Consider the following 15,923-nt stretch of genomic DNA (forward strand, 5'->3'; position numbering starts at 1 on the left):
TTAAGATTAATGTGGTTTGGAATTGGTAAAATATGATCAGTAAATCACTATGTCTAAGCATTTCAAAAAACATCAAATATTAGATTAGATATCTGTTGCCTGTGATCACGTCATGGATCAGACACATTTCCACTTGCATCTTTTTGGAAAGTTTTTGTGCCATTTAATGGTTTAGAGGAGAATAAATATAGATAAGTGTAGAATAAGTATAGCGGCGCCTTTAGTCCCGTTGTACCCTACTAATTCATTAATCAGCGTTTCTTGTTAGTTAATAGTAGTTACAAGAGAGTTAATATTGCGTTACTCATTTGTTCCTGTGTAGTTACTCATTAATGATGGAACTATTCTGAAGTGTTACCCACCCACCATCACATACAGCAGTGACCAAAAGTCATGCCAGGCCTGGGAAAACTGACATCTGCACCCTTTATTCAAATATTACCAGAGATTTTGTAAGCATATTGCGTAGTTGTGCTTAGAGTCAATTGTATTATTTATGATAATAATGCATTAATATTATGCAATTATATATACAGTGCGTGTGTATATATATATATATATATATATATATATATATACACACACACACCACTCAGGCATTACATTATGACCACTGACAGGTGAAGTGAATAACACTGATGATCTCTTCATCACTTGTTAGTGTGTGGGATATATTAGGCAGCAAGTGAACATTTTGTCCTCAGAGTTGATGTGTTAGAAGCAGAAAAAATGGGCAAGCGTAAGGATTTGAGCGAGTTTGACAAGGGCCAAATTGTGATGGCTAGACGACAAAACTGCAGCTCTTGTGGGGTGTTCCCGGTCTGCAGTGGTCAGTCTCTATCAAAAGTGCTCCAAGGAAGGAACAGTGGAGAACCGGCCACAGGGTCATGGGCGGCCAAGGCACATTGATGCACGTGGGGAGGGAAGGCCCGTGTGATCCGATCAAACAGACGAGCTACTGGAGCTCAAACTGCTCAAGAAGTTAATGCTGGTTCTGATAGAAAGGTGTCAGAATACACAGAGCATCTCAGTTTGTTGTGTTTGGGGCGGCACAGCCGCTGACCAGTCAGGTGCCCATGCTGACCCCTGTCCACCACCGAAAGCACCAACAGTGGCACGTGAGCATCAGAACTGGACCACGGAGCAATGGAAGAAGGTGGCCTGGTCTGATGAATCATGTTATCTTTTACACCATGTGGATGGCCGGGTGCGTGTGTGTGTGTTGCTTAGCAGGGGAACACATGGCACCAGGTGCACTATGGGAAGAAGGCGTGGCAGCGGAGGCAGTGATGCTTTGGGCAATGTTCTGCTGGGAAACCTTGGGTCCTCCATCCATGTGGATGTTCCTTTGACACGTACCACCTACCTAAGCATTGTTGAGACCATGTCCAGCCTTTCATGGAAACGGTATTCTCTGGTGGCTGTGGCTCTTTCAGCAGATAATGCGCCGCCACAAAGCACAAATGCTTCAGGAATGGTTTGAGGAGCACAACAACGAGTTTGAGGTGTTGACTTAGCCTCCAAATTCCCCAGATCTCAATCCAATCGAGCGTCTGTGGGATGAGCTGAACAAACAAGTCTGATCCACGGAGGCCCCACCTCACAACTTACAGGACTTAAAGGATCTGCTGCTTACATCTTGGTGCCAGACACCACAGCACACCTTCAGGGGTCAAGTGGAGTCCATGCCTCGACAGGTCAGGGCTTTTTTGGCAGCAAAGGGGGGACCAACACCATATCAAGACGGTGGTCGTAATGTTATGCCTGATCGGTGTATATATACACATTATACAGTACTGGTCAAAAGTTTGGACATTTTTTTGAAAGATTTTGAGATTAATTTTGAGAACTATTACAATTTAAAATAATGGTTTTCTATTTTAATATACTTCAAAATATTATTTATATCCCTTGATCATTACTCCAGTCTTCAGTGTCACATGATCGTTCAGAAATTATTATCAATGCTGGAAAGCTGCTTCATATTTTTTTTATAACCTGTGATCATTTTCAGGATTCTTTGATGAATTTTTGATAAAAGAACATGATAGTAATAATAAAGATTTATATTGTTAGAAAAGATTTCTATTTTGAATAAATGCTGTTCTTTTTAACTTTTTATTCATCAATGAATCCTGAAAAAAACCATCACAGGTTGCACAACGGTTTTCTCTGATCCCTGGAAATGAACTAAACGAATGTAGACTCCTGAAATCCGGCATCCTGCAGTGATTAGCCCAAGCTGTGGGTGTTTGTTTTTCTTTCAGGATCATCTATCTTAAGCCGCTCTGCTGTAAGCGTCTCACCTCACCTCACACCCAACAACAGGATGTGTTTTCTTAAAGTCTCTGAGTTACAGCACGTCTGTGACTGATCCAAACAGGATCTCTGTGTGGGAGTTTATACAGTTTTAGTCCTAAATTTTAGATTTATTAGAGTAAAATAATGTTATTTGAATATTTGCTACCACTTCATTTGTTCTATTCATTCATAGACTGTAAAAAATATGGGCGTGGTGTCCGTGACGTCACACATAGGATTCTGAAGAGCAGTTTTGAAGCGTAAAGTAGGGACGAGCTGGTCGTCGCCATCTTGGCAGCGCGTCACCACACGTCACTCCCGGATAACTGAAAATGGGCAAAGAGGCGGGACGTGGGCGGAGCTGAGGTGACGCAATGACTAACAGACAGCAGATAAATGGCTATCCACCTGTCACTGAACTTCACTGCAGAACTTTAATGCTTTATATAATGTAAACGAATGAGTTATACAAAAATCCCCCCCCCATCTCACAGTTGTCATAAAGGGCAAAATCAGCCGTATAGACCAAAACCACAATTTGTCCCAGACTGTAAACATGTGTTCATCTGCTGTAAAGTTAGGCATTTTAACATGAGCTCAATAACATTCTGCTCCCTTTTGGAGCCTGTCTCTAGTGGCCAGTCGAAGTGGGGGGGCACGATCATTCAAAGATACTACCGGGTTTCTACTGATAGAAAGCTTAATGCTAATCACTGAAGTAGCCCTTCAAGTCACTTCCGTATTGGACTTCAATATTGAACCCCACGCCCACAACATTTGAGGTCGGGAAGTTCGGTCTGGACTTGATCCGTTGTGGAGCAACTATGCTCGAACCAGAGCTGTTCGGACCAATTAAATTGTCAGGGCGGGATTTATACGATGATGGACAGATGCTCAACAGTAACGTTATCATCCACGTCACCAAAGAGCGCTTGGGTTGAATTCGTTGTAATCCTAAATGGAGAAATTGTTCATATATGCATTCACCTTTACTATTTCTCTCAAAAATGATGATGGTGTTGGTAAGTACTCTGTGTATCCTTAAATTCTTCATCAAAACCGGCAAAGATTGTTTACACTCTTCTTCTTCTTCTTCTTCCAGCGTGCGTGCAGTTGAGTTCTGTTGACAACTATGCATCACTCAACATGCGTCACTTACTCCGTTGCTCTGATTGGTTGTAGGTCTATCCAATTGAGTGCAGAGGCATTTTCTTTCCTGGTTCGGTTGAAACACCCCATAATCACAGCCCAGTGGAGCAGGAGCAGACTCATATTCTGACTAGAATTGAGTATGACGACATCAGGCTAAATAAAACTCACATCATGACTTAGAAAAAACACACAAAACCACGTAGTTTCTATTTTCTTTGCGAATTTAGCCAATGCCTTGGGGGTTTCTACCGACTGAGCTTGCTTTCCATTCATTTGACTTATTTGCTTACATATACAATCAAAAAAATAGTTAAGTCTTGCATTTACAACCCAGGATCATTGGAAAAATGTGCCTAAAAAATGAGTTCACTTTTATAATTTAATGAACTATATGTGAAATGTATTTATTACATCAGAAAAGCCACACATATGGAGCTGGTTACGTGATGCAATTGTCAAAATGCACTAGTTTGCAAATCATGCACTATGGTAAAAGTGTTTTGAGGTCATATGGGGTTAACAATAAGTCTTTGTTAATCGATAATCTGCACGCCCTTGTGCAAAATGAAAAACAAATTATTGATGTTTTAATGGCACTAGTGTTCATTTCAGCTGGAAACTGCAGTGAGTTGTGTGTATAGGTGCATTATTTTGAGTTTTGCAACGCCTATTTTCTGCACATATGCTGTGCATTTAGCAGTTGAATATATTTGAAGTATTTAAAAGTTTTTGAAGAAAACAACAGGGGTTATATGGAGCACACTTACACACCTGTGAACCCTGGCGGACACGAGCAGCGAAATGCATTGATGAGATCTTCACAGCTGCCTCCGTTTTCACACGGTGCGGACTCGCATTCGTTCACGTTCACTGAACAATTTACACCTGAAAGACAGAGAAGCTCTGATTACTCTCAGCTCTACGGTGTGGCTCTGTGCTGCTCTGTGAGCCGCGGTCAGCAGTGTTTGTCACCTGTGAATCCAGCGAGGCAGTGGCACAGGTGTCCAGCCGCGCTCTCGTAGCTGAAGTCCCGGTCCAGTTCAGGCAGAACTCTGTAGTGGCTGGAGTCGGACCGCTGGAAACATTCGCCGCCATTTTCACACGGCCGCGCGTCGCACTCGTCCACGTCAAGCTCACAGTTCTCGCCTTCATAGCCTGAGATAAAGAACAGAAGAAACTGTGTAAACTCGAGGAGAAATGACTTCATACCACTGTTATTTTAGTTATTAAATATTTTCAATTAGCTTTTATTGTCAAATGCTGTCAAATCGATATCAACACAAAAGTTGGTGCTTTCGGCGGTGGAAAATGGCTGTGCCGCCCCATACACAACAAACTGAGATGCTCTGTGTATTCTGACACCTTTCTATCAGAACCAGCATTAACTTCTTGAGCAGTTTGAGCTCCAGTAGCTCGTCTGTTTGATCGGATCACACGGGCCAGCCTTCACTCCACACGTGCATCAATGAGCCTTGGCCGCCCATGACCCTGTGGCCGGTTCTCCACTGTTCCTTCCTTGGAGCACTTTTGATAGAGACTGACCACTGCAGACCGGGAACACCCCACAAGAGCTGCAGTTTTGTCGTCTAGCCATCACAATTTGGCCCTTGTCAAACTCGCTCAAATCCTTACGCTTGTCCATTTTTCCTGCTTCTAACACATCCACTTTGAGGACAAAATGTTCACTTGCTGCCTAATATATCCCACACACTAACAGGAGCCGTGATGAAGAGATCATCAGTGTTATTCACTTCACCGGTCATAATGTTATGCCTGATCGGTGTATATATATCAAAATAAAAGCTTAATTAAAAAATGTATATATAAATAAAAACTATAATTACAATTATATATATATAATTGTTATAGTTTATATAAAAAAATTTTATTAAGCTATTATTTTGAAATTTTTGTAGTGCTGTCAACTCAATTAATCATGATAAACCGCATCAAACATAAAATATTATAAATATAAACACATATATCCATTTACACACACACACACACACTTTTATCTTATCGCAAATAATCGCAATTAATGATTTGACAGCAATAATTTTTAGATTTCATGCTAAATTTTAATTAAAATTTTTTGTATTTCCTTATGTGCTTTTGTCATTTTATTAGTTTTTGTGAAATATTGCTATTTAGGCCGAATTTATTCTTATTACAGTTTTAGTTCAGTTTTTATTTCCAGTTGCTTCAACTTAAACTTATTTCAGTTTATTGCCAAGGCAACATTTTTATTTGTTTAGTTTAAGTTTTCCAACTAATATTTATATTTTATTTTGTTTCAGCTTGATTTCACTGAACAGAAATGTGTTTAATAGTTTTAGTTAAAGATAATAACCCTGCTTCATACTTCCAGCTGATCAAAAATGATGAAGGAAAGGGAAGTACGGTCGTGATGACGTCACACTCTGCGTTTTCATCTTCAGAAGTATGAATTTAACATATAACAAATAGTAAAATATACAATCTACTTGTCTTGACCGCAATAATACTGTTCTTTTAATTCAGCCAAGAGGTCACGGCGTGATATATCGCTCTTCCTCTGGTCACACGTCTTCACATGATGCAAATTCGCAGGTCAGTGTTCACCAAACCCACGTTTGTGTGACGCATGCGTATGAGTGGAAGTCGATGGAACGAAAAGTGTAGTGTGGCCGCTCAAACACAAGTTTATAATGTTTACAAATGTTTTGTTTTTTTATGGAATAATAAAATGTGACACCTTTGTTTCTGTCAACAATGTAATTTTAACATGCCGTACCTTGAAGCAGATGAGCTACAGCAGCAGAAGACCACATATAGTATTTATTCACAATGTCCATTTAGATCAGGGGTGTCCAAAGTCGGTCCTGGAGGGCCACTGTCCTGCAGAGTTTAGTTCCAACTTGCCTCAACACCTGTCTGGAAGTTTCTAGTGTGTCTAATAAGACCTTGATTAGCTCGTACAGGTGTGTTTAATTGGGGTTGGAGCTAAACTCTGCAGGACAGTGGCCCTCCAGGAGCAGGATTGGACACCCCTGCTTTAGATCTTATGGTTCTCAGTGCAATGGCCTACATGTTTCTCTAGGTGGCAGTGTGGTGTAAAAGACCATCACTCATGAGCACTGCATCCATCACACTGTATATAAAGCTGTCACTGATTAGCAATAAAATGAGCCTTTGAATGCATGAATAAACACAGTTATGATGAACAGGTCAGATTAAAGAGCGGTCACCTGGCCAGCAGAGGCAGGTGTACTGGTTAACTCCTTCCTGGCAGGTGGCACCATGCCGACAGGGGTCAGACACACACTCGGGTACGTCTTCTTCACAGAAAGAGCCCATAAATCCAGTGCCGCTGCAGTCACACTCATAGCTGTAATGCAGAACACAGTCTGGTGTGTGAAGGAAACACTCTCAAACAGATCATTACACACCATACATAAAACACGGTCCCATTCTGACACATGGACTCGTCAACAAGCCTGTATAATTCACTCTCACACTTCTCGGTGTGATTGAGTGGAGGCGGGGGCTAATTTGCATTCCAACCAATCAGATGGCAAACCTCAGGTTGATCGAATACCCTCACCTGTTGACCATATCCACACACGTCCCTCCATGTTGGCAGGGTGAACTGTCACACTCGTCGATGTCCAGCTCACAGTTAATGCCCTCGTATCCCGGCACACACTGACAGGTGTACAGACCCACGTGATCGTGGCAGGTGGCGCCGTTCTGACAGGGATCCGCCTCACATTCATCAATGTCAACTTCACAGTTCACTCCTGCAGGATGATACAACACACACACACACACACACAATACAACACACACACAAATACAACACACACACAAATACAACACACACACAAATACAACACACACACACACACAGGCTGGTGTTGGCTATGGTGTTTTATTTCCAACTAAACACATGTTTTCTTATTCTTTTAGGACGTTGTATATCATGAATATGATAATCATACTAGTACCAAAATTATTTATTTTATTATCCATTTATTTAATATCTTTTTAGATGCCGTTTGAAACTTTTTTTTTTTTAGAGAAATATAATTGGTCTATGAATACAATTATTTATAATAGAATATAATATAATACTTTATAATATTTTAATAAAATAATAATTATATAAAATAGTAACTAAATATTAAATAATAAATTTTAAATAAATTGACAGAACATCCAAATAAAATCAAATATAAGATTTTTTTCAAATAAATACAAAAATATATTTTTAGTTAAGCTGGCCGAGAGAATGTCAAAGGGAACTCAAATATAAGAATATTATAAAATAATTATTATAAATAAATAAATTAAATAAGTAAATAAATAGGTAAATAAATAAGTAAGTAAATAAATAAATAAGTAGTAAATAAAAACATCAGTAAATAAATAAGCAAGAATATAAATGAATAAATAAATAAGCAAGTAAATAAATAAGTAAATAAATAAGTAAGTAAATAAATAAATAAGTAGTAAATAAAAACATCAGTAAATAAATAAGCACGAATATAAATGAATAAATAAATAAATAAGCAAGTAAATAAATAAGTAAATGAATAAATAAATAAATAAATAAAAATAAGCAAGTAAATAAATAAGTAGTAAATAAATAAGTAAATAAATAAGCAAGAAAATAAATAAGTAAATAAATAAATAAAAATAAGCAAGTAAATAGATAAATAGTAAATAAATAAATAAATAAGCAAGAAAATAAATAAGTAAGTAAGTAAATAAATAAATAAAAATAAGCAAGTAAATAAATGAATAAATAAACAAGCAAGTAAATAAATAAGTAAGTAAGTAAGTAAATAAATAAGCAAGTAAATAAATAAACAAGCAAGTAAATAAATAAGTAAGTAAATAAATAAGTAAGTAAGTAAATAAGCAAGTAAATAAATAAGTAAATCAATAAATAAATAAGCAAGTAAATAAATAAGTAAATAAATAAATAAGTAAGTAAATAAATATATATTTGTAATTATGTTGACAGAGAATGTCGAAGGAAACTCGAATATAAGAATATTATAAAATAATTTATATAAATAAATACATTTTTGCAGTGAATTTGGCTGAGAGAATGTTTAAAGAAACTCAAATATAAAAATATTTCAAAATAATTATTATAAATAAATAAATAAACAATTAGCAGTAAAGTCGGCTGACAGAATGTCCAAAGAAACTCAAATATAAGAATGTTTTTATTTGTTCAAATTTTTATGGTAAATAATGTAACATCATACATATATTGATGAATTTATTATTATTTTTACTGCACATTTTGTATGTCACCCTCATCAGACACACACAATTCAAGTCTTGCGGTCTCTACTAATAAGCTGATGATTTGAATCAGGTGTGTTAGATGAGGGAGACACGCAAAATGTGCAATGGCGAGGGGTCCCCAGGACAGGTTTGAAAACCACAGTATTAATGTACCATTACAGTATCATCTAGATTAGTATGTTTGACAGTCCTGACCTGTAAACCCAATGAGACAGTCGCAGATGTAGCGGTCCTTCCCGTTGATGCACGTCCCGTTGTTCTCACAGGGCTGGGATGCGCACTCGTTGATGTCAATGTCACAGTGGTAACCCTGGAAACCAGGTACGCAGTAGCAGTGATACACATCAACTCCGTCCTGACAGATGGCGCCATTCCTGCAGGGCTGCGACAGACACTCATCCACGTCCTCTTCACAGTTTTGCCCCCGGAAGCCCGCGGCACACAGGCACTCGTACCCGTCCGGTGCCCACACGCAGGTGGCGTTGTTGTAGCACGGCTCATCCGCGCAGTCTCGCACCCTCGTCCTGCAGTCGTCCCCGCTGTATCCGCTGGGACAGTGGCATGAATATCCGTTAACTCCATCCACACAGAAGCTCTTGACCCCCGTGCAGGGGCCGCTCTCACATTCATTGATGTTCTGGGTGCAGTTGGGTCCGTCAAACCCGTCGGGACACAGACAGGTGTAGTTCCCCATTCCTGGAGTGCTGATGCATACGGAGGGACAGCCGGCATCTTCACACGGGTCGTATAAAAGCTCACAGTTGAACCCTGTATATATAGGCAGCGAGGGGCGGCAGACACACTGGTAGCCGCCCACATTCGGCACACAGGTGCTGTTGTTTTGGCATGGAGATGACAGACACACGTCAGACGTGACCGTGCAGAACACACCTGCGGGGACAAACCCCGATTAGAAAAAACACTCGTCATTAGGAGATGTTTCTATACGAAGCTGACACACATACACACACACCACAGGGACAGTCACCCGGAGCAACTGACAGACAAATTGACAGACTGACAATTGGAAGGATGGATAGAGAGAATGATGGATGGAACGACTGACGGATGGATGGATGGATGGATGGAACGACTGACGGATGGATGGATGGATGGAACGACTGACGGATGGATGGATGGATGGATGGAACGACTGACGGATGGATGGATGGATGGAACGACTGACGGATGGATGGATGGATGGATGGAACGACTGACGGATGGATGGATGGATGGATGGAACGACTGACGGATGGATGGATGGATGGAACGACTGACGGATGGATGGATGGATGGATGGATGGAACGACTGACGGATGGATGGATGGATGGATGGATGGAACGACTGACGGATGGATGGATGGATGGAACGACTGACGGATGGATGGATGGATGGATGGATGGAACGACTGACGGATGGATGGATGGATGGATGGATGGAACGACTGACGGATGGATGGATGGATGGAACGACTGACGGATGGATGGATGGATGGATGGAACGACTGACGGATGGATGGATGGATGGATGGAACGACTGACGGATGGATGGATGGATGGATGGATGGATGGATGGATGGATGGAACGACTGACGGATGGATGGATGGATGGATGGATGGATGGATGGATGGATGGATGGATGGATGGATGGATGGATGGATGGATGGATGGATGGATGGATGGATGGATGGATGGATGGATGGATGGATGGATGGATGGATGGATGGATGGATGGATGGATGGATGGATGGATGGATGGATGGATGGATGGATGGATGGATGGATGGATGGATGGATGGATGGATGGATGGATGGATGGATGGAACGACTGACGGATGGATGGATGGATGGATGGATGGATGGATGGATGGATGGATGGATGGATGGATGGATGGATGGATGGATGGATGGATGGATGGATGGATGGATGGATGGATGGATGGATGGATGGATGGATAGATAGATAGATAGACGGATGGATGGATGGATAGAACAACTGAAAGACAGAACGACAGACTGACAGATGGATGGAATGAGAGAACGACAGATGAACAGACAGATGGATGAATGGAACAACTGACAGACAGATGGAGGGATGGATGGAAAGACTGACAGACAGAACAACAGACTGACAGATGGATAGAGAGAACGATGGATGGATGGAACGACTGACAGACAAAACGACAGACTGACAGATGGAATGAGAGAACGATGGATGGACAGACAGATGGATGAATGGAACAACTGACAGACAGACAGGATAGAGAGAACGATGGATGGATGGAACGACTGACAGAGAATGACAGACAGATGGAGGGATGGATTGATAGAGAGAACGATGGATGGATGGAACGACTGACAGACAGAATGACAGATAGATGGAGGGATGGATTGATAAAGAGAACGATGGATGGATGGAACGACTGACAGACAGACAGACAGATGGAGGGATGGATGGAACGACTGACAGACAGAAAAACAGACTGACAGATGGAAGGACGGATAGAGAGAATGACAGACAGATGGAGGGATGGATTGATAGAGAGAATGATGGATGGATGGAACGACTGACAGACAGAATGACAGACTGACAGATGGAGGGATGGATGGAACGACTGACAGACAGAATGACAGACTGACAGATGGAGGGATGGATGGAACGACTGACAGACAGACAGACTGACAGATGGAGGGATGGATGGAACGACTGACAGACAGACAGACTGACAGATGGAGGGATGGATGGAACGACTGACAGACAGACAGACAGACTGACAGATGGAGGGATGGATGGAATGACTGACAGACAGAAAAACAGACTGACAGATGGAAGGACGGATAGAGAGAATGACAGACAGGTGGAGGGATGGATTGATAAAGAGAACGATGGATGGATGGAACGACTGACAGACAGTACGACAGACTGACAGATGGATGGAATGAGAGAACGACGGATGGACAGACAGACAGACACATAGACAGGCGGAAGGATGGAAGGAGAGAACGATGGATGGATGGATGGATGGATGAATGGAACAACTGTAGATAGATAGATAGATAGATAGATAGATAGATAGATAGATAGATAGATAGATAGATAGATAGATAGATAGATAGATAGATAGATAGATAGATAGATAGATAGATAGATAGATAGATAGATAGATAGATAGATAGATAGATAGATAGATAGATAGATAGATAGATAGATAGATAGATAGATAGATAGATAGATAGATAGATAGATAGATAGATAGATAGATAGATAGATAGATAGATAGATAGATAGATAGATAGATAGATAGATAGATAGATAGATAGATAGATAGATAATTTCGATTTCATCAGTTATGTTGGATTTCCTAACAGAGCTCTAGAACACTGAAAGAAAAACTTCATGAGTGTAGCTGTAGACGAGTCTGCCAATGAAGCTGAACTCTTACTCCTCTGTGTGTGTGTGTGTGTGTGTGTGTGTGTGTGTGTGTGTGTGTGTGTGTGTGTGTGTGTGTGTGTGTGTGTGTGTGTGTGTGTGTGTGTTAATGTCACCAAGATCTCAGATGAGGGCCTGAAGCGACATTCAGGACAAGAGCAGTGTATGACAGCACTACTAAACACACACACACACACACACACACACACACAGCGGGCGGGTCACTGGAGATTTAGGCTGGGATTCCAGTGGGATAAAGGGGCTCTCGTCCTCACTATCACCTCCACCAGCAGATGGGTGGGCGGCGTAACCGCCTCTGACTTAACCTCCACCAGATGCTCCGTCAGTGGATTGTGTCAGCTCCACCGACCACCACTCACTGAGGCTGATCCGTCCTCACACACGTGACGCCTAAACACACCTGTCAGTCCTTCACAGAGCTGAGATCAGTTCAGAGCTGAGGTGCTGATTCAGGGTAATGAATTAATCACTGTACTTGAGAAATCACTACACGTCATACGGTTATGATCGAGATATATTTCATCTACTAACCTAGCATAACCAGCAACTGGTCTCTCCAGAACGACTATCTCGGTGACGTCATGCAGGTCGAATAGCTAAACTAAACCAGAACTAAACTAGCATAACCCGTGTATCCCACTCTTTGTTTCTGTTTTTTTGAGAATCAGTCAATTTTCGAATTATGGAATAGCCTACATTAGTTAATGTCGGTTAATGTATTAACAAACATTAAAGGGATAGTTCACCCAAAAATTTTAATTAGCCAATAATTTACTCCCCCTCAAGTCATCCTATGTGTGTATGACATTCTTCTTTCAGACGAATAAAATCTGAGTTATATTACAAAAGTCCCGGCTAATCCAAGCATTAGAACTGGATTCATAGTTGCTCTGTTTTTGAAGTCCATAAAAGTGCATCTGAAGCGAAACGATGCATTTTTAATATTTAAAACTTTATCAAGTAAACTTTCGGCCGACCGTCTTCCGTGGAAAAGTGTTGAATGTTGTGAAACTCCAGATGTGTTCGTGACGTCATGACGAGCGGACCTGGTCGCGTTAGTCTTTCGATCGGCAGGGGAACTTTCAACAATTTTTCCATGAATTGAACAGGGAAGGCGGTTTCTTACACAAACGCATCGATTTGCTTCAGAAGCTTCTTTTAACACCCCAGAGCCGCGTGGAGCAGTTATATGACGGACAGATGCACTTTTTATGGACTTCAAAAACAGAGCAACTATGAATCAAATTCTAATGCTTGGATTAGCCTGGACTTTCGTAATATAACTCAGATTTTATTCGTCTGAAAGAAGAATGTCATATACACCTAGGATGACTTGAGGGGGAGTAAATTATGGGCTAATTTTCATTTTTGGGTGAACTATCCCTTTAACTACAACAATGAGCAAACAGTATTTTATTAATGATATATTAGCAGGAAAACAAGCCACATATACTGATTAAGAAGTGAAGCACACATTTAAGCCTTCACACTTTCAGCCGATGAGAGAAGAGAAACTGTGTCAAGAGGTGAAGTGTGCGAATGACCTACAGTCTCTAATCCTGGATCATCTGAGAGAGAGAGAGAGAGAGAGAGAGAGAGAGAGAGAGAGAGAGAGAGAGAGAGAGAGAGAGAGAGAGAGAGAGAGAGAGAGAGAGAGAGAGAGAGAGAGAGAGAGAGAGAGAGAGAGAGAGAGAGAGACAGAGACAGAGAGAGAGACTTGAACACTGATCGAAACACAATTCTTCTGTCCTCTTCAATAAAAACAATATGTTGTTGCTCAAATAAAAGGGGAGCTGTGAAGTCTAGACGGGGCCGGCTGAGCCTTCAGAAGCTTCACTTTAAAATAAAGTCCATTGAAAAACATCTCGGGGCGGTAGAAGAGTCCTCAAACCCCCTCACAGAGACGGATGGTATGAACCCTCAGGGCAGAAAACTGTGGGACCCCCGTCCTGAGGAAACCCAGACGGGGGCCGCCATAGATCCTTTAATAAACACATGCCATTCAGTATTATTTGATTCTCTACAACCCAGTGTCTGATCAGCAAACTCAACCCACGGATACACTGCAAAAATCATGTTTTTAGTGCTGTCAAATCACATCTAACATAATAGTTTGTAAATATATAATATACACTGATCAGGCATAACATTATGACCAAATATTGTGTTGGCCCCCCTTTTGCTGCCCTGCTCAGCCCTGACCCGTCGAGGCATGGACTCCACTAGACCCCTGAAGGTGTGCTGTGGTGTCTGGCACCAAGATGTTAGCAGCAGATCCTTTAAGTCCTGTAAGTTGTGAGGTGGGGCCTCCGTGGATCAGACTTGTTTGTTCAGCTCATCCCACAGATGCTCGATTGGATTGAGATCTGGGGAATTTGGAGGCCAAGTCAACACCTCAAACTGGTTGTTGTGCATTATCTGCTGAAAGAGCCACAGCCACCAGAGAATACCGTTTCCATGAAAGGCTGGACATGGTCTCAGCAATGCTTAGGCAGCTGGTACGTGTCAAAGTAACATCCACATGGATGGAGGACCCAAGTTTTCCCAGCAGGACATTGCCCAAAGCATCACACTGCACGTGATGTAAAAGAACACATGATTCATCAGACCAGGCCACCTTCTTCCATTGCTCGGTGGTGGACAGGGGTCAGCATGGGCACCTGACTGGTCAGCGGCTGTGCCGCCCCATACACAACAAACTGAGATGCTCTGTGTATTCTGACACCTTTCCATCAGAACCAGCATTAACTTCTTGAGCAGTTTGAGCTCCAGTAGCTCGTCTGTTTGATCGGACCACACGGGTCAGCCTTCGCTCCTCATGTGCATCAATGATCCTCGGCCGCCCATGACCCTGTGGCCGGTTCTCCACTGTTCCTTCCTTGGAGCACTTTTAGACATGTGCCGGTAAACGGTAATACGATATACCGCAATAATGAACATGCACAATATTGTTATCGTGGGCACTTCAAAATACCGTGAATAATTATTTATTACAAATTATTCTGATTTTTAGAATGAATTTTAAGAATACTTTACCCATCAACCGTTTAAAATGAACAACACGTCAAAGAGGAACGAGCACTGATGTAAATAGACTGTTCATGAGCCGAGCACATGGCGGAATGAGGAGACGCTGAAGTGCACATTCACTCTTCGACAGCAGAGGGCGCTGACAGAACAGCAGAAATGCAGCCGTTTCCCCAGTAATCACATAACCTAATACATAATACTTAAAGACTTAAGGCTATTCATTTTCAAACTTGCATTTTATATTTAATCTGGACTAAATTACATGCCCTTGAATATGTTCTGACTGTTGTTCAATCACACACTTTACAAGGCTCCAGTATTTAACATTAGTCCCTTCATTAACAAGCTGACAATGAAAAATACTTCTAAAGCATGTATTAATAGTTAAATGTACATTTCAGCATACCTATTGTTCTTTATAATTCTTTTGCACCTTAATCTGTTTTAAATATTTGTTTACTTTATACATTTTTGTGCATTGCTTTATTGTATTTAAATGTTTGGTTCTTTTGTTATAAGAAAGTGATTTAACCTGTTATACCGTAGTATGACAACACTTTTTTTGCAACTTATTTCAATATCGTGATAATACCGTATACCGTGATAAAAGCTTCAGCAATTAATCGCAACATGAAAATTTGATACCGGCACATGCCTAAGCACTTTTGATAGAGACTGACCACTGCA

General features: G+C 41.1%; 1 protein-coding gene across 1 annotated transcript in view; it reads right to left on the minus strand.

Annotated features, from left to right (window-relative positions):
- crb2b (crumbs cell polarity complex component 2b) overlaps positions 1–15,923 on the minus strand; it is a gene marked incomplete at its 5' end in the record, with an annotated part of 48,016 nt that overhangs the window by 23,098 nt on the left and 8,995 nt on the right. The window contains 5 exons of the mRNA XM_079826376.1: positions 4,225–4,338; positions 4,426–4,608; positions 6,681–6,820; positions 7,037–7,232; positions 8,950–9,645. Coding sequence (XP_079682502.1) covers positions 4,225–4,338; positions 4,426–4,608; positions 6,681–6,820; positions 7,037–7,232; positions 8,950–9,645 — 1,329 coding nt within the window. The remainder of the gene's footprint in view (positions 1–4,224; positions 4,339–4,425; positions 4,609–6,680; positions 6,821–7,036; positions 7,233–8,949; positions 9,646–15,923) is intronic.

The sequence above is a fragment of the Gobio gobio genome, assembly GCF_949357685.1.
Source record: "Gobio gobio genome assembly, chromosome: 10".
NCBI classification, from domain to species: Eukaryota; Metazoa; Chordata; class Actinopteri; order Cypriniformes; family Gobionidae; genus Gobio; species Gobio gobio.